The sequence below is a fragment of the Dermochelys coriacea genome, chromosome 20 (assembly GCF_009764565.3).
Source record: "Dermochelys coriacea isolate rDerCor1 chromosome 20, rDerCor1.pri.v4, whole genome shotgun sequence".
Lineage (NCBI taxonomy): Eukaryota > Metazoa > Chordata > Testudines > Dermochelyidae > Dermochelys > Dermochelys coriacea.
The window spans coordinates 11,711,910-11,729,294 of record NC_050087.2 but is presented as its reverse complement, the minus strand read 5'-3'; the positions used below and the strand labels follow the sequence as shown (position 1 = coordinate 11,729,294).

Below are 17,385 nucleotides of genomic sequence, written 5' to 3'. Positions count from 1 at the left end.
GTTAGTGACCCTTACAGCAGTGTGTGGTGAAGGCACCCATGGAGGTTTGCTTTGTTACTGAGAGTTAATTTTATATTATGTGGACGTTACTTGTAGCTCCCCTGTTCCTTCTCCCAGCAAAGTGCAATAAACTATTCAAGTGCCAGGTTTCTGCTGATATAAGCAGACTGCTTTCAGACCAATGAAGTTACGAGAAAAGTAAAAAGACTTGGTATACTTGGTCTATTGAAAGCAGAGCTGTTTGTAATGTCAGGAACAGGGGATGTTCAGACTCTGGGAGCCCTCCTGATAAAGTTGAGCTGTTGGAGACTTATTCTGTATCAAATGTAAAGTGACACTCTACCATCCCGTTTTAGAAGGTTTTTACTAGACCTCGTCTATACCGAGAATTCACTCCAGTTACAGACAGCAGTGTCACTGTACTGATACAAACAGGCAAACCTGTTATAAACCAATGTGTGCATTGGTGCAAATACCCCCTCTCAAAGCAGGGACAACTGCAGTGGCACACACAGCAGCTTATTTTAGTTTTGCTTGTCCACACTAGGTGTATGTGGTTGTGCAGCTACACCAATGCCCACATTGGAGATTTCAGACAGCCAAGGGATTAGTCTTGCAACCCATTTTCAATTCTGACGTGATTTAAGCAACCACCATTCAAGAAGTCTATCCATAGTAGAGTTGGATACCAATCTAAAGGTGGGGTTCCAAGCTACCCAATGTTGTGAAGCACCCATGCTAACTGACAGTTTGGAGAAGAACTACTAAAAACCAAGCTGTAACTGAAGACTTGTTAGAATGCCAGTGATAGAGGCACTTTAAGTATTAACAGAAAGACAAGAGCTCAAACCATGATCACCAAAGATCAGCAAAGCTATGGACAAATGCTATCACGCAACTCACTGTCAACCTGTGGAACTCATTGCCAGAGGGTGTTGTGAAGGCCAATGCTATAAAGGGGTTCAAAAGGGAGCTAGATAGATTCATGAAGGATAGGTCCATCAATGGCTATTAGCCACGATGGGCAGGAATGGTGTCCCTAGCCTCTATTTGCCAGAAGCTGGGATTGGGTGACAGGGCATGGATCACTTGATGATAACCTGTCTGTTCATTCCCTTTGGGGCACCTGCCATTGGCCACTGTCAGAGGACAGGACACTGCTTGATGGACCTTTGGTCTGACCCAGTATGGCCATTCTTATGTTCTCAAGTGGAAAGCCAGGTTTTCTACCAGGTGCATACTATTAGTTCCTAGCCCTCATGCTTGGCAAGGTATTGGCCTTCAGAATGATCACTAAACGCAGAGACAAGTGGTGACTTTTCAGTACTAGTCCTGGACTTCCCATGGACCAACTACTGTCCTGGCATCAACGACAAGTTTTTGCATTTACGTGGATCATAGGCCCCAGCCTAAAGAGGAGAGGGTTACTCACCTTGTGCAGTAACTAAAGTTCTTTGAGATGTGTGTCCCTGTGGGTGCTCCACTTCAGGTGTTGGTGAGTCCTGGTACCATTGATCAGAGGAGATTTTCAGTAGCAGTGCCTTGTCAGGATGGACATGTGCAGACATAGCACTGTTGGCACCTCATGTAGCGTGCACACAGACCGACCCCTTCAGTTTCTTTTCTACCGTTGAGTCTTTAATGCAAACTCTGAAGAAGAGGGGAGGAGGGTAGACAGTGGAGCTACTTCTTTGGGTGCTGACCCTGTGGGTGCTCCACTTCAGGTGACTGTAAAGCAGTGCCCTACTGTGGATGGAAGGGCTTCAGAGTTGTATTCATAGTTTATGCTAGCACCATTAGGTCTAGTATCACATCTGAGCCTGAGCTTTGCATTATTGCATAGCGATTAATTAACGTGTGTTCAGACACCCAAGCGGTGGCCCAACATATCTCTGGGATTGGTACATTATTTAAAAAGGCTGTTGAGGTCCACACTGATCTGTTCAAATGGGCTCTGATCTCTGGTCGGGGATTCTCTTTTTTTGTTGACGACAGCACAGGTGGATGCAATTTGAGATCCATTTCGAAAGTCTTTGTTTTGATATTGCAGATCCCTTTGACCTTTCAGCCGTGGAGACAAAAAGTCTTCAGAATGGTTTCGTTCTATCTAGGTAGAATGCTAATGCATATCTAACATCTAGAGTGTGGAGGATGGTCTTTTGTGTAATCTCATGTGGTTTAGGGTAAGTGAATTGATTGGTTGAGATGAAAGGATGATGAAACCTTGGGGACAAATTTTGGGTGTGGTCATAGTGTCACTTTGTCTTTGAAGACTACAGTGTATGGCTGGTGGGCCATGAGAGCCTCTATTTCACAACCTCGTTGCACAGAAATAATCGTGACCAGGAATGCAACTTACATTAAGAGGTGTAGTAGAGAACAAGCCCCAAGTGGGTTTGAATGGTGTTTTAGTAAGGCCTCTAAGGACCAGATTTAGATCCCATGCTGGTGTGGAATTGTATATTTCTGGGTACATTTTCTGTATTTCCGTTAGGAAATGCTTTCTGATTGTGTGAATACTGAGACACCATCAATCTTATGATGGGTTTCAGAGTAGCAGCCGTGTTAGTCTGTATTCGCAAAAAGAAAAAGGAGTACTTGTGGCACCTTAGAGACTAACAAATTTATTAGAGCATAAGCTTTCGTGAGCTACAGCTCACTTCATCGGATGCATTTGGTGGAAAAAAAACCACCACCAAATGCGTCCGATGAAGTGAGCTGTAGCTCACGAAAGCTTATGCTCTAATAAATTTGTTAGTCTCTAAGGTGCCACAAGTACTCCTTTTTCTTTTTGCGAATCTTATGATGGAAAGCAGTTATGGCTGCTAGATGTATTTTAACCGTACTTGTGGAGAGTCCTGATTGCTTTAGTTCCAATATGTACTCCAAGAACAAATGAAGTGGTGCTGTAAGTGCAGTAATGCATTTGTTTTGGCACCACATGGAGAACCTCTTCCATTTCTGTAAGTAAGTTGAACGAGTGGATGTCTTTCTGCTGTTGAGTAAAACCTGTTTAACCTGTTCTGAGCAGGTTAATTCTTCGTGTTGGAGCCATGCCTTCAGGTCAAGTTTCTTCAGGTTCGGAGGGAGGATCTGACCTTCGTCTTGTGAGAGGAGATCCCATCACAGCAGGAGCATGTATGGTGTGCAGATCACCATGCAGATCAGGTATGGGAACCATGTCTGTCTGGGCCACACTGGGGCTATAAGCATGACCTTGGCTTCACTGGTTCGTATCTTGTATATTACTCTGGAAATTAAAGGTAATGATGTGAATGTGTACAGGAGAGGTTTGTTCCATCTGATGAGGAAGGCATCCCCTAGGGATTGTGTTCCCAGTCCTGCTCGTGAGCAGAACCTTGGGCATTTGATATTTTATGCTGCTGCAAATAAGTCCATGCATGGGAACCCCCACATGTGGAATGTGTTGTATGATGTTGTCGTTCAGTTCCCATTCGTGTTCTTGGGGAAAACTGTCTGCTTAATGTGTCTGCCATTGTGTTCTGCCAACCTGGGAGACATGATGCTGTAATGGTGATGTGTTTATGGAACTGGTCCATAGTATTATGGCTTTTGTGCCTAGGGAGTGAGATCAAGCTCCCACTATTGGTTTATGCAGTGTTGTCCATCATGACTCTTATTGTTTTGTTCTGGATTTTTGGGAGGAAATGGTTACACGCATTGTGAATGTGTGTAATTCGAGCAGGCTGATGTGTAAATGTGTCTCCATGGGAGACCACTTCCCTTGGATTGTATGTTTGGTTTAGATGGGTGCCCCAGCTGATCAGTGAGGCATCTGTTGTGATCCGTATGGATGGTGGATTTGGCTGGAATGGGATCCCCGCACACACATTTCTTGGATTTGTTCACCACTGTAATGAGTGTTGGACTTTTGGTGTTTGTACAAATCCTAAAACTGTCTGTGCTTTAGTGGTATGTATACCGAGTTCAGACATCCCTGTAGAGCACATGTATACTCAAGCATGTTTTACTATGAAGGTGGTGGCCGCCATATGTCTCAGTAGTTGAAGGCAAGTATGTACTGATATCTCTCAGCTATTTGTGACCACTGATACAAGAGCAGTCAGTGCTGCAAATCTGGTAATTGGAAATGATGCCTTGGCCTCTGTGGACTCCAGGTGCGCTCCAATGAAGTCCAATTGTTGTACTGGGTTTAGAGTAGATTTCAGTTAGCTTATTTGCAACCCTAGGGTGTGAAAGAGGGTTATAGTCCTTTGGGTAATATTTACTGTTTCTGCTTGAATAGGTCATTTCAGTAGGCAGTCGTCTAGGTTTGGGAAGATCAATATTCCCTGTTGGCGCAAATGCGACGCAACTACTGCTAGGGTTTTGGTAAAAACTCTCGCAGTTGTTGAAACTCTGAAAGGTAGCACTCTGTATTGAAAGTAGTCTTTCCCTACTGTGAATTGTAGAAACCTTCTGTGCGTGGGATGGATGGGGATATGAAAATATGCATCTTGTAGGTTGAGGGCTGAGAACCAGTCCCCCTTTTCCATCACTGGGATAATTGAGTTCATGTGACCATTCTGAATCTGTGGGTACAGACAAACTTGCTGAATTTTCTGAGATCTAATATGGGTCTCCATCCACCATTTTTCTTTTGAGTCAGGAAATAGTGGGAATAAAATCCCTTTCCCCTGTATTATTTTGGAACTTGTTCCATGGCACCGAGTTGTAGTAGATGCTTTATTTCTTATCATAGAAGGTGCTTGTGAGAAAGGTCCCTGAAGAGGGATGGGGACCGGGAAGGGGGATGGGTAGATGGAATGGAGATAAAAGGGATGGCATAACCTGTTTGAATGATCCCTAATACCCAGGAGTCTGTGGTGATGGAGGCCCACATATGATAGAATGGTCGTAGCCGATGACCAAATTTAAAAATAGCCGGAGCCTCGCGAACCAGCTGAGCGGCAGCGAACCAGCGGAGCAGCGGGGACAGCAGAGCAGCTCACAGCAGGAGTTTGCCTGGGACTGGTAAGTATCCGAGTGTGTGTGTTTGCTTGCTGAGGAAGTATCCGAGCGTGTGTTTGCTGGGAGGGAGCCTGAGTGAGTGTCTGATTGGCTGCTAGCCTGCAGGGGGCGGGCATTAGGGTGTCTGTGTGTTTGCGTCAGGGAAGCCTGGCTGTTTAAAAATAGCCGGAGCCTCGCGAACCAGCTGAGCGGCAGCGGAGCAGCGGGGACAGCAGAGCAGCTCACAGCAGGAGTTTGCCTGGGACTGGTAAGTATCCGAGTGTGTGTGTTTGCTTGCTGAGGAAGTATCCGAGCGTGTGTTTGCTGGGAGGGAGCCTGAGTGAGTGTCTGATTGGCTGCTAGCCTGCAGGGGGCGGGCATTAGGGTGTCTGTGTGTTTGCGTCAGGGAAGCCTGGCTGTTTAAAAATAGCCGGAGCCTCGCGAACCAGCTGAGCGGCAGCGGAGCAGCGGAGCAGCGGGGACAGCAGAGCAGCTCACAGCAGGAGTTTGCCTGGGACTGGTAAGTATCCGAGTGTGTGTGTTTGCTTGCTGAGGAAGTATCCGAGCGTGTGTTTGCTGGGAGGGAGCCTGAGTGAGTGTCTGATTGGCTGCTAGCCTGCAGGGGGCGGGCATTAGGGTGTCTGTGTGTTTGCGTCAGGGAAGCCTGGCTGTTTAAAAATAGCCGGAGCCTCGCGAACCAGCTGAGCAGCGGGGACAGCAGAGCAGCTCACAGCAGGAGTTTGCCTGGGAGTTCGCCTGGAGTGAGCCCAGTGAGGCTTACATCTTGCCAACGTCTCTGAGGAAGCTCCGTAGTAGGTAGGTGATATGGAAGGGGGGAATTCAGCTGTTGTGACCTGCACTGGATGTGCCATGTTTGTCTTTCTTCCACAGGACAGAAGCGACTTTGTCTGTACAAAGTGCAAGCTGGTCTCCATATTGGAAGAGAAGATTGAAGGTCTGGAGCAACAGGTAACGACCCTGCGTTGTATACGAGAGACTGAGGATTTTCTGGACCAAACTCAGGATAGCCTTCTAGGGGCACAAAGCTCTAAAGATGTAGAGCAGGTTGCACAGAGGAGCCAAGAGGCCAGTGAAGAAGCTTGGCAACATGTGACCTCCAGAAGAGGTAAGCGGAATGTCCGGGTTCCAGTAACACAGACACAGGTAACTAACCGCTTTCATGTTCTCTCCACAGGTACCAATGCAGAGAGTGGACCAGATGATATGTCTGGGGGGAGAAAGCGGAAGGAGACTCCGCTGGTTGGGAGGCATGAGATGCGATGTCCTGAGGTTGGAGGTTCCACGACCACCACTCCCAAGAGGAGAAGGCGGGTGGTGGTGGTCGGGGACTCTCTCCTCCGGGGGACTGAGTCATCTATCTGCCGCCCTGACCGGGAAAACCGAGAAGTCTGCTGCTTGCCAGGGGCTAAGATTCGTGATGTGACGGAGAGACTGCCGAGACTCATCAAGCCCTCGGATCGCTACCCCTTCCTGCTTCTCCACGTGGGCACCAATGATACTGCCAAGAATGACCTTGAGCGGATCACTGCGGACTATGTGGCTCTGGGAAGAAGGATAAAGGAGTTGGAGGCGCAAGTGGTGTTCTCGTCCATCCTCCCCGTGGAAGGAAAAGGCCTGGGTAGGGACCGTCGAATCGTGGAGGTCAACGAATGGCTACGCAGGTGGTGTCGGAGAGAAGGCTTTGGATTCTTTGACCATGGGATGGTGTTCCATGAAGGAGGAGTGCTGGGCAGAGACGGGCTCCATCTTACGAAGAGAGGGAAGAACATCTTTGCCAGCAGGCTGGCTAACCTAGTGAGGAGGGCTTTAAACTAGGTTCACCGGGGGAAGGAGACCAAAGCCCTGAGGTAAGTGGGAAAGCGGGATACCGGGAGGAAGCACAGGCAGGAAGGTCTGTGAGGGGAGGGCTCCTGCCTCATACTGGGAATGAGGGGCGATCAACAGGTTATCTCAAGTGCTTATATACAAATGCACAAAGCCTTGGAAACAAGCAGGGAGAACTGGAGGTCCTGGTGATGTCAAGGAATTATGACGTGATTGGAATAACAGAGACTTGGTGGGATAACTCACATGACTGGAGTACAGTCATGGATGGTTATAAACTGTTCAGGAAGGACAGGCAGGGCAGAAAAGGTGGGGGAGTAGCACTGTATGTAAGGGAGCAGTATGACTGCTCAGAGCTCCGGTACGAAACTGTGGAAAAACCTGAGTGTCTCTGGATTAAGTTTAGAAGTGTGTGCAACAAGAGTGATGTCATGGTGGGAGTCTGCTATAGACCACCGGACCAGGGGGATGAGGTGGATGAGGCTTTCTTCCGGCAACTCACGGAAGCTACTAGATCGCATGCCCTGATTCTCATGGGTGACTTTAATTTTCCTGATATCTGCTGGGAGAGCAATACAGCGGTGCATAGACAATCCAGGAAGTTTTTGGAAAGCGTAGGGGACAATTTCCTGGTGCAAGTGCTAGGGGAGCCAACTAGGGGGAGCGCTTTTCTTGACCTGCTGCTCACAAACCGGGTAGAATTAGTGGGGGAAGCAAAAGTGGATGGGAATCTGGGAGGCAGTGACCATGAGTTGGTTGAGTTCAGGATCCTGACGCAGGGAAGAACGGTAAGCAGCAGGATACGGACCCTGGACTTCAGGAAAGCAGACTTTGACTCCCTCAGGGAACAGATGGCCAGGATCCCCTGGGGGACTAACATGAAAGGGAAGGGAGTCCAGGAGAGCTGGCTGTATTTCAAGGAATCCCTGTTGAGGCTACAGGGACAAACCATCCCGATGAGTCGAAAGAATAGTAAATATGGCAGGCGACCAGCTTGGCTTAATGGTGAAATCCTAGCGGATCTTAAACATAAAAAAGAAGCTTACAAGAAGTGGAAGCTTGGACATATGACCAGGGAAGAGTATAAAAATATTGCTCGGGCATGTAGGAAAGATATCAGGAGGGCCAAATCGCACCTGGAGCTGCAGCTAGCAAGAGATGTCAAGAGTAACAAGAAGGGTTTCTTCAGGTATGTTGGCAACAAGAAGAAAGCCAAGGAAAGTGTGGGCCCCTTACTGAATGAGGGAGGCAAGCTAGTGACAGAGGATGTGGAAAAAGCTAATGTACTCAATGCTTTTTTTGCCTCTGTTTTCACTAACAAGGTCAGCTCCCAGACTGCTGTGCTGGGCAACACAAAATGGGGAAGAGATGACCAGCCCTCTGTAGAGATAGAGGTGGTTAGGGACTATTTAGAAAAGCTGGACGTGCACAAGTCCATGGGGCCGGACGAATTGCATCCGAGAGTGCTGAAGGAATTGGCGGCTGTGATTGCAGAGCCCTTGGCCATTATCTTTGAAAACTCGTGGCGAACGGGGGAAGTCCCGGATGACTGGAAAAAGGCTAATGTAGTGCCCATCTTTAAAAAAGGGAAGAAGGAGGATCCTGGGAACTACAGGCCGGTCAGCCTAACCTCAGTCCCTGGAAAAATCATGGAGCAGGTCCTCAAAGAATCAATCCTGAAGCACTTAGAGGAGAGGAAAGTGATCAGGAACAGTCAGCATGGATTCACCAAGGGAAGGTCATGCCTGACTAATCTAATCGCCTTTTATGATGAGATTACTGGTTCTGTGGATGAAGGGAAAGCAGTGGATGTATTGTTTCTTGACTTTAGCAAAGCTTTTGACACGGTCTCCCACAGCATTCTTGTCAGCAAGTTAAGGAAGTATGGGCTGGATGAATGCACTATAAGGTGGGTAGAAAGCTGGCTAGATTGTCGGGCTCAACGGGTAGTGATCAATGGCTCCATGTCTAGTTGGCAGCCGGTGTCAAGTGGAGTGCCCCAGGGGTCGGTCCTGGGGCCCGTTTTGTTCAATATCTTCATAAATGATCTGGAGGATGGTGTGGATTGCACTCTCAGCAAATTTGCGGATGATACTAAACTGGGAGGAGTGGTAGATACGCTGGAGGGGAGGGATAGGATACAGAAGGACCTAGACAAATTGGAGGATTGGGCCAAAAGAAATCTAATGAGGTTCAATAAGGATAAATGCAGGGTCCTGCACTTAGGATGGAAGAATCCAATGCACCGCTACAGACTAGGGACCGAATGGCTCGGCAGCAGTTCTGCGGAAAAGGACCTAGGGGTGACAGTGGACGAGAAGCTGGATATGAGTCAGCAGTGTGCCCTTGTTGCCAAGAAGGCCAATGGCATTTTGGGTTGTATAAGTAGGGGCATAGCGAGCAGATCGAGGGACGTGATCGTTCCCCTCTATTCGACACTGGTGAGGCCTCATCTGGAGTACTGTGTCCAGTTTTGGGCCCCACACTACAGGAAGGATGTGGATAAATTGGAAAGAGTACAACGAAGGGCAACGAAAATGATTAGGGGTCTAGAGCACATGACTTATGAGGAGAGGCTGAGGGAGCTGGGATTGTTTAGTCTGCAGAAGAGAAGAATGAGGGGGGATTTGATAGCTGCTTTCAACTACCTGAAAGGGGGTTTCAAAGAGGATGGCTCTAGACTGTTCTCAATGGTAGCAGATGACAGAACGAGGAGTAATGGTCTCAAGTTGCAATGGGGGAGGTTTAGATTGGATATTAGGAAAAACTTTTTCACTAAGAGGGTGGTGAAACACTGGAATGCGTTACCTAGGGAGGTGGTAGAATCTCCTTCCTTAGAGGTTTTTAAGGTCAGGCTTGACAAAGCCCTGGCTGGGATGATTTAACTGGGACTTGGTCCTGCTTTGAGCAGGGGGTTGGACTAGATGACCTTCTGGGGTCCCTTCCAACCCTGATATTCTATGATTCTATGATTCTATGATTCAAAGGTCTGGGGTTTTGGTAGCACTGGCGTTAGTTGTTGGGGGGAGGTCTGTCAGACTCTTGACCAACATTTCAAAATAGCATCTTGGATGGTAGTGCTTGGGATGCCGCAGACAGACTGGGAAGGACAATGTCTTTGCAGCCGACATCTTTGTCTCTGGTTGTCATGTGGCCTCTGTTGTTGCCATGTCTGGTCTCTGTTGCGGGAGTACGGTTGGCATCTCCTCTGGCTGTTTGGGGGCATGTAAACGCCGAGGATTCTCAATATCACTCGTGTGTCCTTCACGGAATGTAGGACTTCATGGCGGAGAACAGCTTGACCCTGATCAAAGGGAAGGTCTTCTATCTTAGTCTGGAGTTCTTGCAGGATACGTGAAGAACGTAGCCACAATGCTCTGCGCATTACTATTGCTATACGTGTCAAGGGATGTTTGGATCGCTGTTCTGGCTATGAACTGTCCCTTATTAACGATCGCTTGGAATGGTTTCCTCTTGTCCGCAGAGATTTCATCGAGGAACTCATTCAGTTTAACTTAATTATCATGGTCGTATTTCGCTAGCAACATTGTGTAGTTGGCCACGCAGAATTGCTGAAGAATAGACTTTCCGCCCAAATAGACCTAATCTCTTCCAATCCTTGTTCTGGGGTGTGGATTGGGATTGGAGTGGTTTACTCCTGGCTGGCTGCATCCACCTCTAAGGAGTTGGGCTGTGGGTGTGAAAAAAGAAAGCCCATGCCTTTATTAGGTAAATAATACTTTGTCTGCAGTTTGGAAGAATAGTGGTGGGTGCTTGCCACACAGTTTCCATCAAGGCATCATATATTGGCAGAGCTATCTTTGCCACAGAAGAGGTGTGTATGATTGTTAATGGGTCTCCATTACCTCCTCCAGCAGAATATTCTGCCAGTGTGCTATTCACCTGAACAATTTTTGAAAAAACGTTTAAAGTCACCTGCAGCAGTGGAAGGTGGAGGCATCACCAATCATCCGGAGAGGATGATGAATTGTGAGCAAGTGAGGTATCTTGTTCTGTGGATTCCCCTCTGTCGTCTCCAGTCTCCTCCGGTGCCTCTGAAGGTTCTGGTAATGATGCTGTTGTTGAGCGTACATATCTCCTCTGAGGAGCGGGAGGTTTGGAGAAATGAGACTTGTAGGCTCCCCGTGGATACCATTGTGGCCATTGTATAGGGAATGGCATGGGAGGGCACATCCAGGAATTGGTGAGCCAAGGATGCATATCCCTGGTAAGCTGCTCTCTGGTTCTTGTGTGGGACATTGGTATCTGGTGCCTGATGGTGAGGAGTGTCCTGATGAGAAAACTTCCTCCTCAAGATCATAGAATCATAGAATCATAGAATATCAGGGTTGGAAGGGACCCCAGAAGGTCATCTAGTCCAACCCCCTGCTCAAAGCAGGACCAAGTCCCAGTTAAATCATCCCAGCCAGGGCTTTGTCAAGCCTGACCTTAAAAACCTCTAAGGAAGGAGATTCTACCACCTCCCTAGGTAACGCATTCCAGTGTTTCACCACCCTCTTAGTGAAAAAGTTTTTCCTAATATCCAATCTAAACCTCCCCCATTGCAACTTGAGACCATTACTCCTCGTTCTGTCATCTGCTACCATTGAGAACAGTCTAGAGCCATCCTCTTTGAAACCCCCTTTCAGGTAGTTGAAAGCAGCTATCAAATCCCCCCTCATTCTTCTCTTCTGCAGACTAAACAATCCCAGCTCCCTCAGCCTCTCCTCATAAGTCATGTGCTCTAGACCCCTAATCATTTTCGTTGCCCTTCGTTGTACTCTTTCCAATTTATCCACATCCTTCCTGTAGTGTGGGGCCCAAAACTGGACACAGTACTCCAGATGAGGCCTCACCAGTGTCGAATAGAGGGGAACGATCACGTCCCTCGATCTGCTCGCTATGCCCCTACTTATACAACCCAAAATGCCATTGGCCTTCTTGGCAACAAGGGCACACTGCTGACTCATATCCAGCTTCTCGTCCACTGTCACCCCTAGGTCCTTTTCCGCAGAACTGCTGCCGAGCCATTCGGTCCCTAGTCTGTAGCGGTGCATTGGATTCTTCCATCCTAAGTGCAGGACCCTGCATTTATCCTTATTGAACCTCATTAGATTTCTTTTGGCCCAATCCTCCAATTTGTCTAGGTCCTTCTGTATCCTATCCCTCCCCTCCAGCGTATCTACCACTCCTCCCAGTTTAGTATCATCTGCAAATTTGCTGAGAGTGCAATCCACACCATCCTCCAGATCATTTATGAAGATATTGAACAAAACGGGCCCCAGGACCGACCCCTGGGGCACTCCACTTGACACCGGCTGCCAACTAGACATGGAGCCATTGATCACTACCCGTTGAGCCCGACAATCTAGCCAGCTTTCTACCCACCTTATAGTGCATTCATCCAGCCCATACTTCCTTAACTTGCTGACAAGAATGCTGTGGGAGACCGTGTCAAAAGCTTTGCTAAAGTCAAGAAACAATACATCCACTGCTTTCCCTTCATCCACAGAACCAGTAATCTCATCATAAAAGGCGATTAGATTAGTCAGGCATGACCTTCCCTTGGTGAATCCATGCTGACTGTTCCTGATCACTTTCCTCTCCTCTAAGTGCTTCAGGATTGATTCTTTGAGGACCTGCTCCATGATTTTTCCAGGGACTGAGGTGAGGCTGACCGGCCTGTAGTTCCCAGGATCCTCCTTCTTCCCTTTTTTAAAGATGGGCACTACATTAGCCTTTTTCCAGTCATCCGGGACTTCCCCCGTTCGCCACGAGTTTTCAAAGATAATGGCCAAGGGCTCTGCAATCACAGCCGCCAATTCCCTCAGCACTCTCGGATGCAATTCGTCCGGCCCCATGGACTTGTGCACGTCCAGCTTTTCTAAATAGATCCTCCTCATCTTCGCTGGAAAATGGTGAAGCAGTAAGGAAATCTGGTTGGTCCTGTGTTGTTGGTGCCAAACAGAGGTGATGTGGGAGTAGAGATTACTTCCATGTCCACCTTATGTGTAAGAGGATACAGTGCCATTGTTTAGGGTGCTGTATCTTTCTGTGCCAACACTTTAGATAGTAGTTTGGTTGGTACAGATGGTTTCTGCGTGGCCTTAGTCAGTGCTGGTGGTGTTGTCCTTGATATCTCTGAACAGTTCTGATGAAGTCGGTGTGGGCATCACCAATGGTGAAGGCTGTGGCACCGTGTCCTTTGTAGGAGTAGTCGGTGCTGTGGAGGAGGATGCTATTTTGTACCTACCACTTGACTCCTTTCCCCAGCCGGCAGAGGTCCCGGTGTGGGGGAGGTGTCCGGTGCATCGGAGGTGCCCACTCTGCCCGAGGCTGGCACTGAGGGTAGAAATCTCCCTGCAAACCATTGCTTTTTTAACAGTTCTTTGCTTGGGGAGGATGTGGCCCTTTTCCTTGATTTCTTAGAGGAATTGGCACTTGCTCTGTCCACCGAGGATGTACCTGGAGAATCCCTTGTTGAGGGTTGTCCAGGATCTGAGGTGAACATTAGGGATTTCTCCATTAAGATGAGTTTAAGTTGGAGATACCTTTAAGTTGGGTCTCTCCTCGCTCAAGCTTTAAGGTTGCTGAAGTAAGCGCACTTTTGTGGTATGTGCGACTCACCTAAACAGCAGACGCATTGTGAGTGCCCATCTGAAATAAGCATTGCGTCCTTGCATGAAGCACATCTCTATAAACTTGGGGATCCAGGCATATTTTTGACGTCCCTCATAGAAGTAACTCAGGATGGGAAAAACGGGAGGGAAATTTTTTTTATTTTTTTGAGGAATGAGCTGAAGGAGTAACTGAAACTTAACACTAATTTAACTGACTAATTACTACTAACTGAGTTTTAACTAAATAATATAACTTCTTTTCTAGGATTTCTTTGATTCTGCTGGAGAGCTCCGTCTCTGGCTGAGGATGGTCGAGAAGGAACTGTAGGGGTCAGGCTGGGTGCGCCCTAGATGTGCATGCACGTCCCAACCAGGCACTGCTACCGATCAATGGCGCTGGAATGCACTGACACCTGAAGCGGAGCACCCACAAGGAGAGCACACGAAGAAGGTGGTTAAGTTGTTTATCTTAATAATATTCAATATCACTCTTCTGAAAGGAGAACAGGCCTGCTGCTCGTAAGCACTGCTTCTTACTTCAACCGCCCCACCCCCGTCTTAACTCACAAAGGTAGTCTGATCTATGGGAGAGAGTACACATCAAACATCTAGCTTGAACTTGAGCTTCTTACCCAGAAATCCATTTCAACACTAGCCAACTGCTTACAGCACCAAGGGAAATCAAATGAGGAGCTCTGGAAAGTATATACTATCTTGAGAACTCAAACTGATACTAATACCAACAGTAATAGGCTAACAATGCTACATTTTTGCTAGTGACCCTGACTATAAAACTGCCTAAATTCTATTCCATTAAACTGAAAATGGACACTATTCTCATTCCTTGAAGACCTGGACTTCACAGATGATGCCGCTCTCCTATCACATACTCAACATATATACAAGAAAAAACAACTCGACTCAACGCATTCAGCCAGCTAATTGGACTGAAAATCAACTGCAATAAGACAGACAGCATGACCTTTAATATTGCCTCACCATCACCAGTACGGATAGAGGATTATGTTCTCACCCATATAGAAACATTCACATACTTGGACAGCACCATCAGCCAGGACATCTGGAACAAAATCAATAAAGCCAGGAACACCTTCAGGAGCTTAAATACACTCTGGAAGTCAAAATACAACACCAAAACCAAACTCAAAATTTATCAGAGCTGTGTACTTTCAACACTACTTTATAGTGCAAAATGCTGGGGAATGAGAAAGTATGACATGCCCAAACGGTCTTCATTCCATACAACCTGCCTCAGAAAAATCCTCTGCATCTTTTGGCCTAGAACAATCTCCACCAAGATCTATTGACACAGTGCAGCCAAGAAGATCTGAGCACCATCATTGCCAGGAGGCGTCGGAGATGGATCGGCCATGTGCTTCGGATAGAAACTGATTCCATTACCAGAGTAGCAATAAGATGGACACCTGAAGCAAGTGAAAACAAGGCTGCCCAAAAACAACATGGCGAAGAGCTGTGGAAGCCGACTTGAAAAACCTGGGACACAGCTGGGAAACCATTGAAAGACTTTCCAGAAACAGACAGGAGTGGAGGAGCTTCATCATTGCCCAAAATGTAACAGGCATAATAGGAACATGATGATGATGAAACTGAAAATCTTAAAAAGGAAGAGCCTACCCCTGTTCATTCAGGAATTAGGAGCAACATTAAAGGACCGTAGAGATAAGGAAGCTAGTTATACATTCTATGAAAGTCCTTGAGCACCACTCAGTCAACCCTTAGGGATCTGACATTGTATTGGGACGGTACTTTGGAACTTCAGCCCGAGAATTAGCTAGCAAGAAATGTAGTCAGCAAAAAGCAGCTAGTAAGAAAATTCTGCAGTGCAGAAGCTGTGTGACTCTTTGCTCAATCCAACTCAAAGCTGCTTTGCAGGTATTTACCTTCAAATACCGCTCCAATTTCTTGCTGATTAGTTTGTTATTGAGAATACTTCTCGCAACTACTAAAGATGATTTCTTGGACTGCTCCATCATGGCCTAAAAAGAACAGGAATATTTAAAGAACGAGAGTTATGTTTTGAACCAAGTCATGTAACATTTCAGTAGTTGCTTCTAGCCCAGCGGTTCTCAAACTGGGGTCTGCGAGGGTACTCCAGGGGTCCGCGAGTTATGTCCAGGGCCACTGGCCCCGCTGATCCACTCCTCCCATTCCCTCCCAGTACCTCCTGCACACCATGGACTAGCTGTTCAACTGTGTGCAGGAGGTGCTGGGAGGGAGGGGGAGGAGCAGGGATGGGGTGCACTCGGGGGGAGGGAGCGGAAAGAGGTGGGGTGGGGTTAGGGCCTTGGGCTGAGTGGGGGTTGAGCACCCGTAGGGAAAATTAGAAGCTGGCTTGGGAGGGGTTCCCGCAAAATATTTTAAAATCAAAATGGGGTCCTCGGATTGCTGAAGTTTGAGAACCGCTGTTCTAGCCACATGTTTATCAGTTATTGCAGACATGCTGAATGACTCTAGATGTGTTTGACACAATCAAGTTTCATATCTGCCATCATCTACCACCCCACCAAATTTAGTTTTCAGCGGGCTCCGGAATTTGTATTGACAATGCACAGCTTTAGAAGTAATAGGCATGCGTGACTTTACATCCCATCTTCCCCTGGATGCCAAATTTGGCTTTTTTTTGGCCTTGGGGAGAGAATCTCTTTCAATCCTCTTGCGGGCAGGGGTAGATGTAACATGAGCATTCTGAAAAAAAAAACGTACGTAGTGGAGGGATATGGAGCACCTGAACAAGTCTGCTGCTGCCAGTGGCTTCCCAGGCACTCAGCTACCCCATTGCACCCTTAGTATCTGGCACTGCATTAATTGGTAGCCATTTCATTGCTAACGTGCTTTAGTGCTAATATTTAAATAGTCACTGGGCTTCAGAATCAACACCTTCTTTAGATGTATGGGACAATTCAGAGACATCTGCTGTTTACAGATTTAGGAAGGCTATTTATACATGCGAGGTTCTCTTTAAAACCAGAAGAATCAGATCATCAGAGGATCGATTCTACAGCCAATGGATTGTAGAAGATATGGGATCCTGCTAGCATGTTACACCACTGTTCCTCACAATATGAAGAGATTACTTTTCTGCTGACTTCTTACAAGAGTGAAGATCAGTGTTCTACAATAATAGACCACCACATTGCAGTATCACAACTCTGAGCTGTTACCATATAGAGATCACCACTGCAGAAAGCTTTAATAAGGCTAGTCCTGGTTTTAGGTTCCATTTTCCCCATATAGCTCATAGGCTGTATGAATGCAATCATATCCAGTTTTTAGCATTCATCAGCTTGTTTTATTAATTAAAACAAAACCCTGCAACCTGGATTTACCATGTGGGATAAGCTGATCTCCATATCTGCCCAGCCAGCTATAGTCGTACATTGCCACACACACACACACACACACACCCCCAGCTGCATGCTTACTCTGCGATTGTGATTGTGGTCAAGGGACTTCAGGTGCTTCTGGATAATTCCATACTGCATTGGAATGAAGAGGTCACATGCAGCACAATGAGCAGCCTCCACCTTTTTAATAAAGTGTTCCATGCCAATATCTGAGGAGAGACAAGAGCTTTTTTCATCTAACTTGAGCTGTGGTGGCCACACCACACTTCAGGGAGTTTTGCAGCTTGTTCTGTGAGTTCATTTATCTTTAATATACTCATGCACCCCTGGTTGTTTCCTACAACATGATGCTCAGTCTTGACCAATAAGGGTAAGGGGGCGCATTGCATAGCCATAGTCTAACAGACCTGAGGCCCAGAGTATGGCTATACACCTCAAAGTAGAATGCTACTGGTCACTGCTGCATCAGTGCATTGACTATAGCATACAAAAATGTTTCCAGCTAGCTGATCACCAAGCTAGCTTGTAGTACACAATTGTGTCCTACATCAATGGTACTCAGC

At 47.1% G+C, this 17,385-nt stretch overlaps 1 protein-coding gene across 3 annotated transcripts in view; it reads right to left on the bottom strand.

Annotated features, from left to right (window-relative positions):
* AKAP8L (A-kinase anchoring protein 8 like) overlaps window positions 1–17,385 on the bottom strand; it is a 71,238-nt gene that overhangs the window by 1,241 nt on the left and 52,612 nt on the right. For all 3 annotated transcript variants that reach the window (XM_043506289.1, XM_043506288.1, XM_038378620.2), the window contains exons 11-12: window positions 16,901–17,031; window positions 15,359–15,454 (exon numbers count right to left, since the gene is read on the bottom strand). In XM_043506289.1, the coding sequence (XP_043362224.1) occupies window positions 15,359–15,454; window positions 16,901–17,031 (227 nt within the window). The remainder of the gene's footprint in view (window positions 1–15,358; window positions 15,455–16,900; window positions 17,032–17,385) is intronic.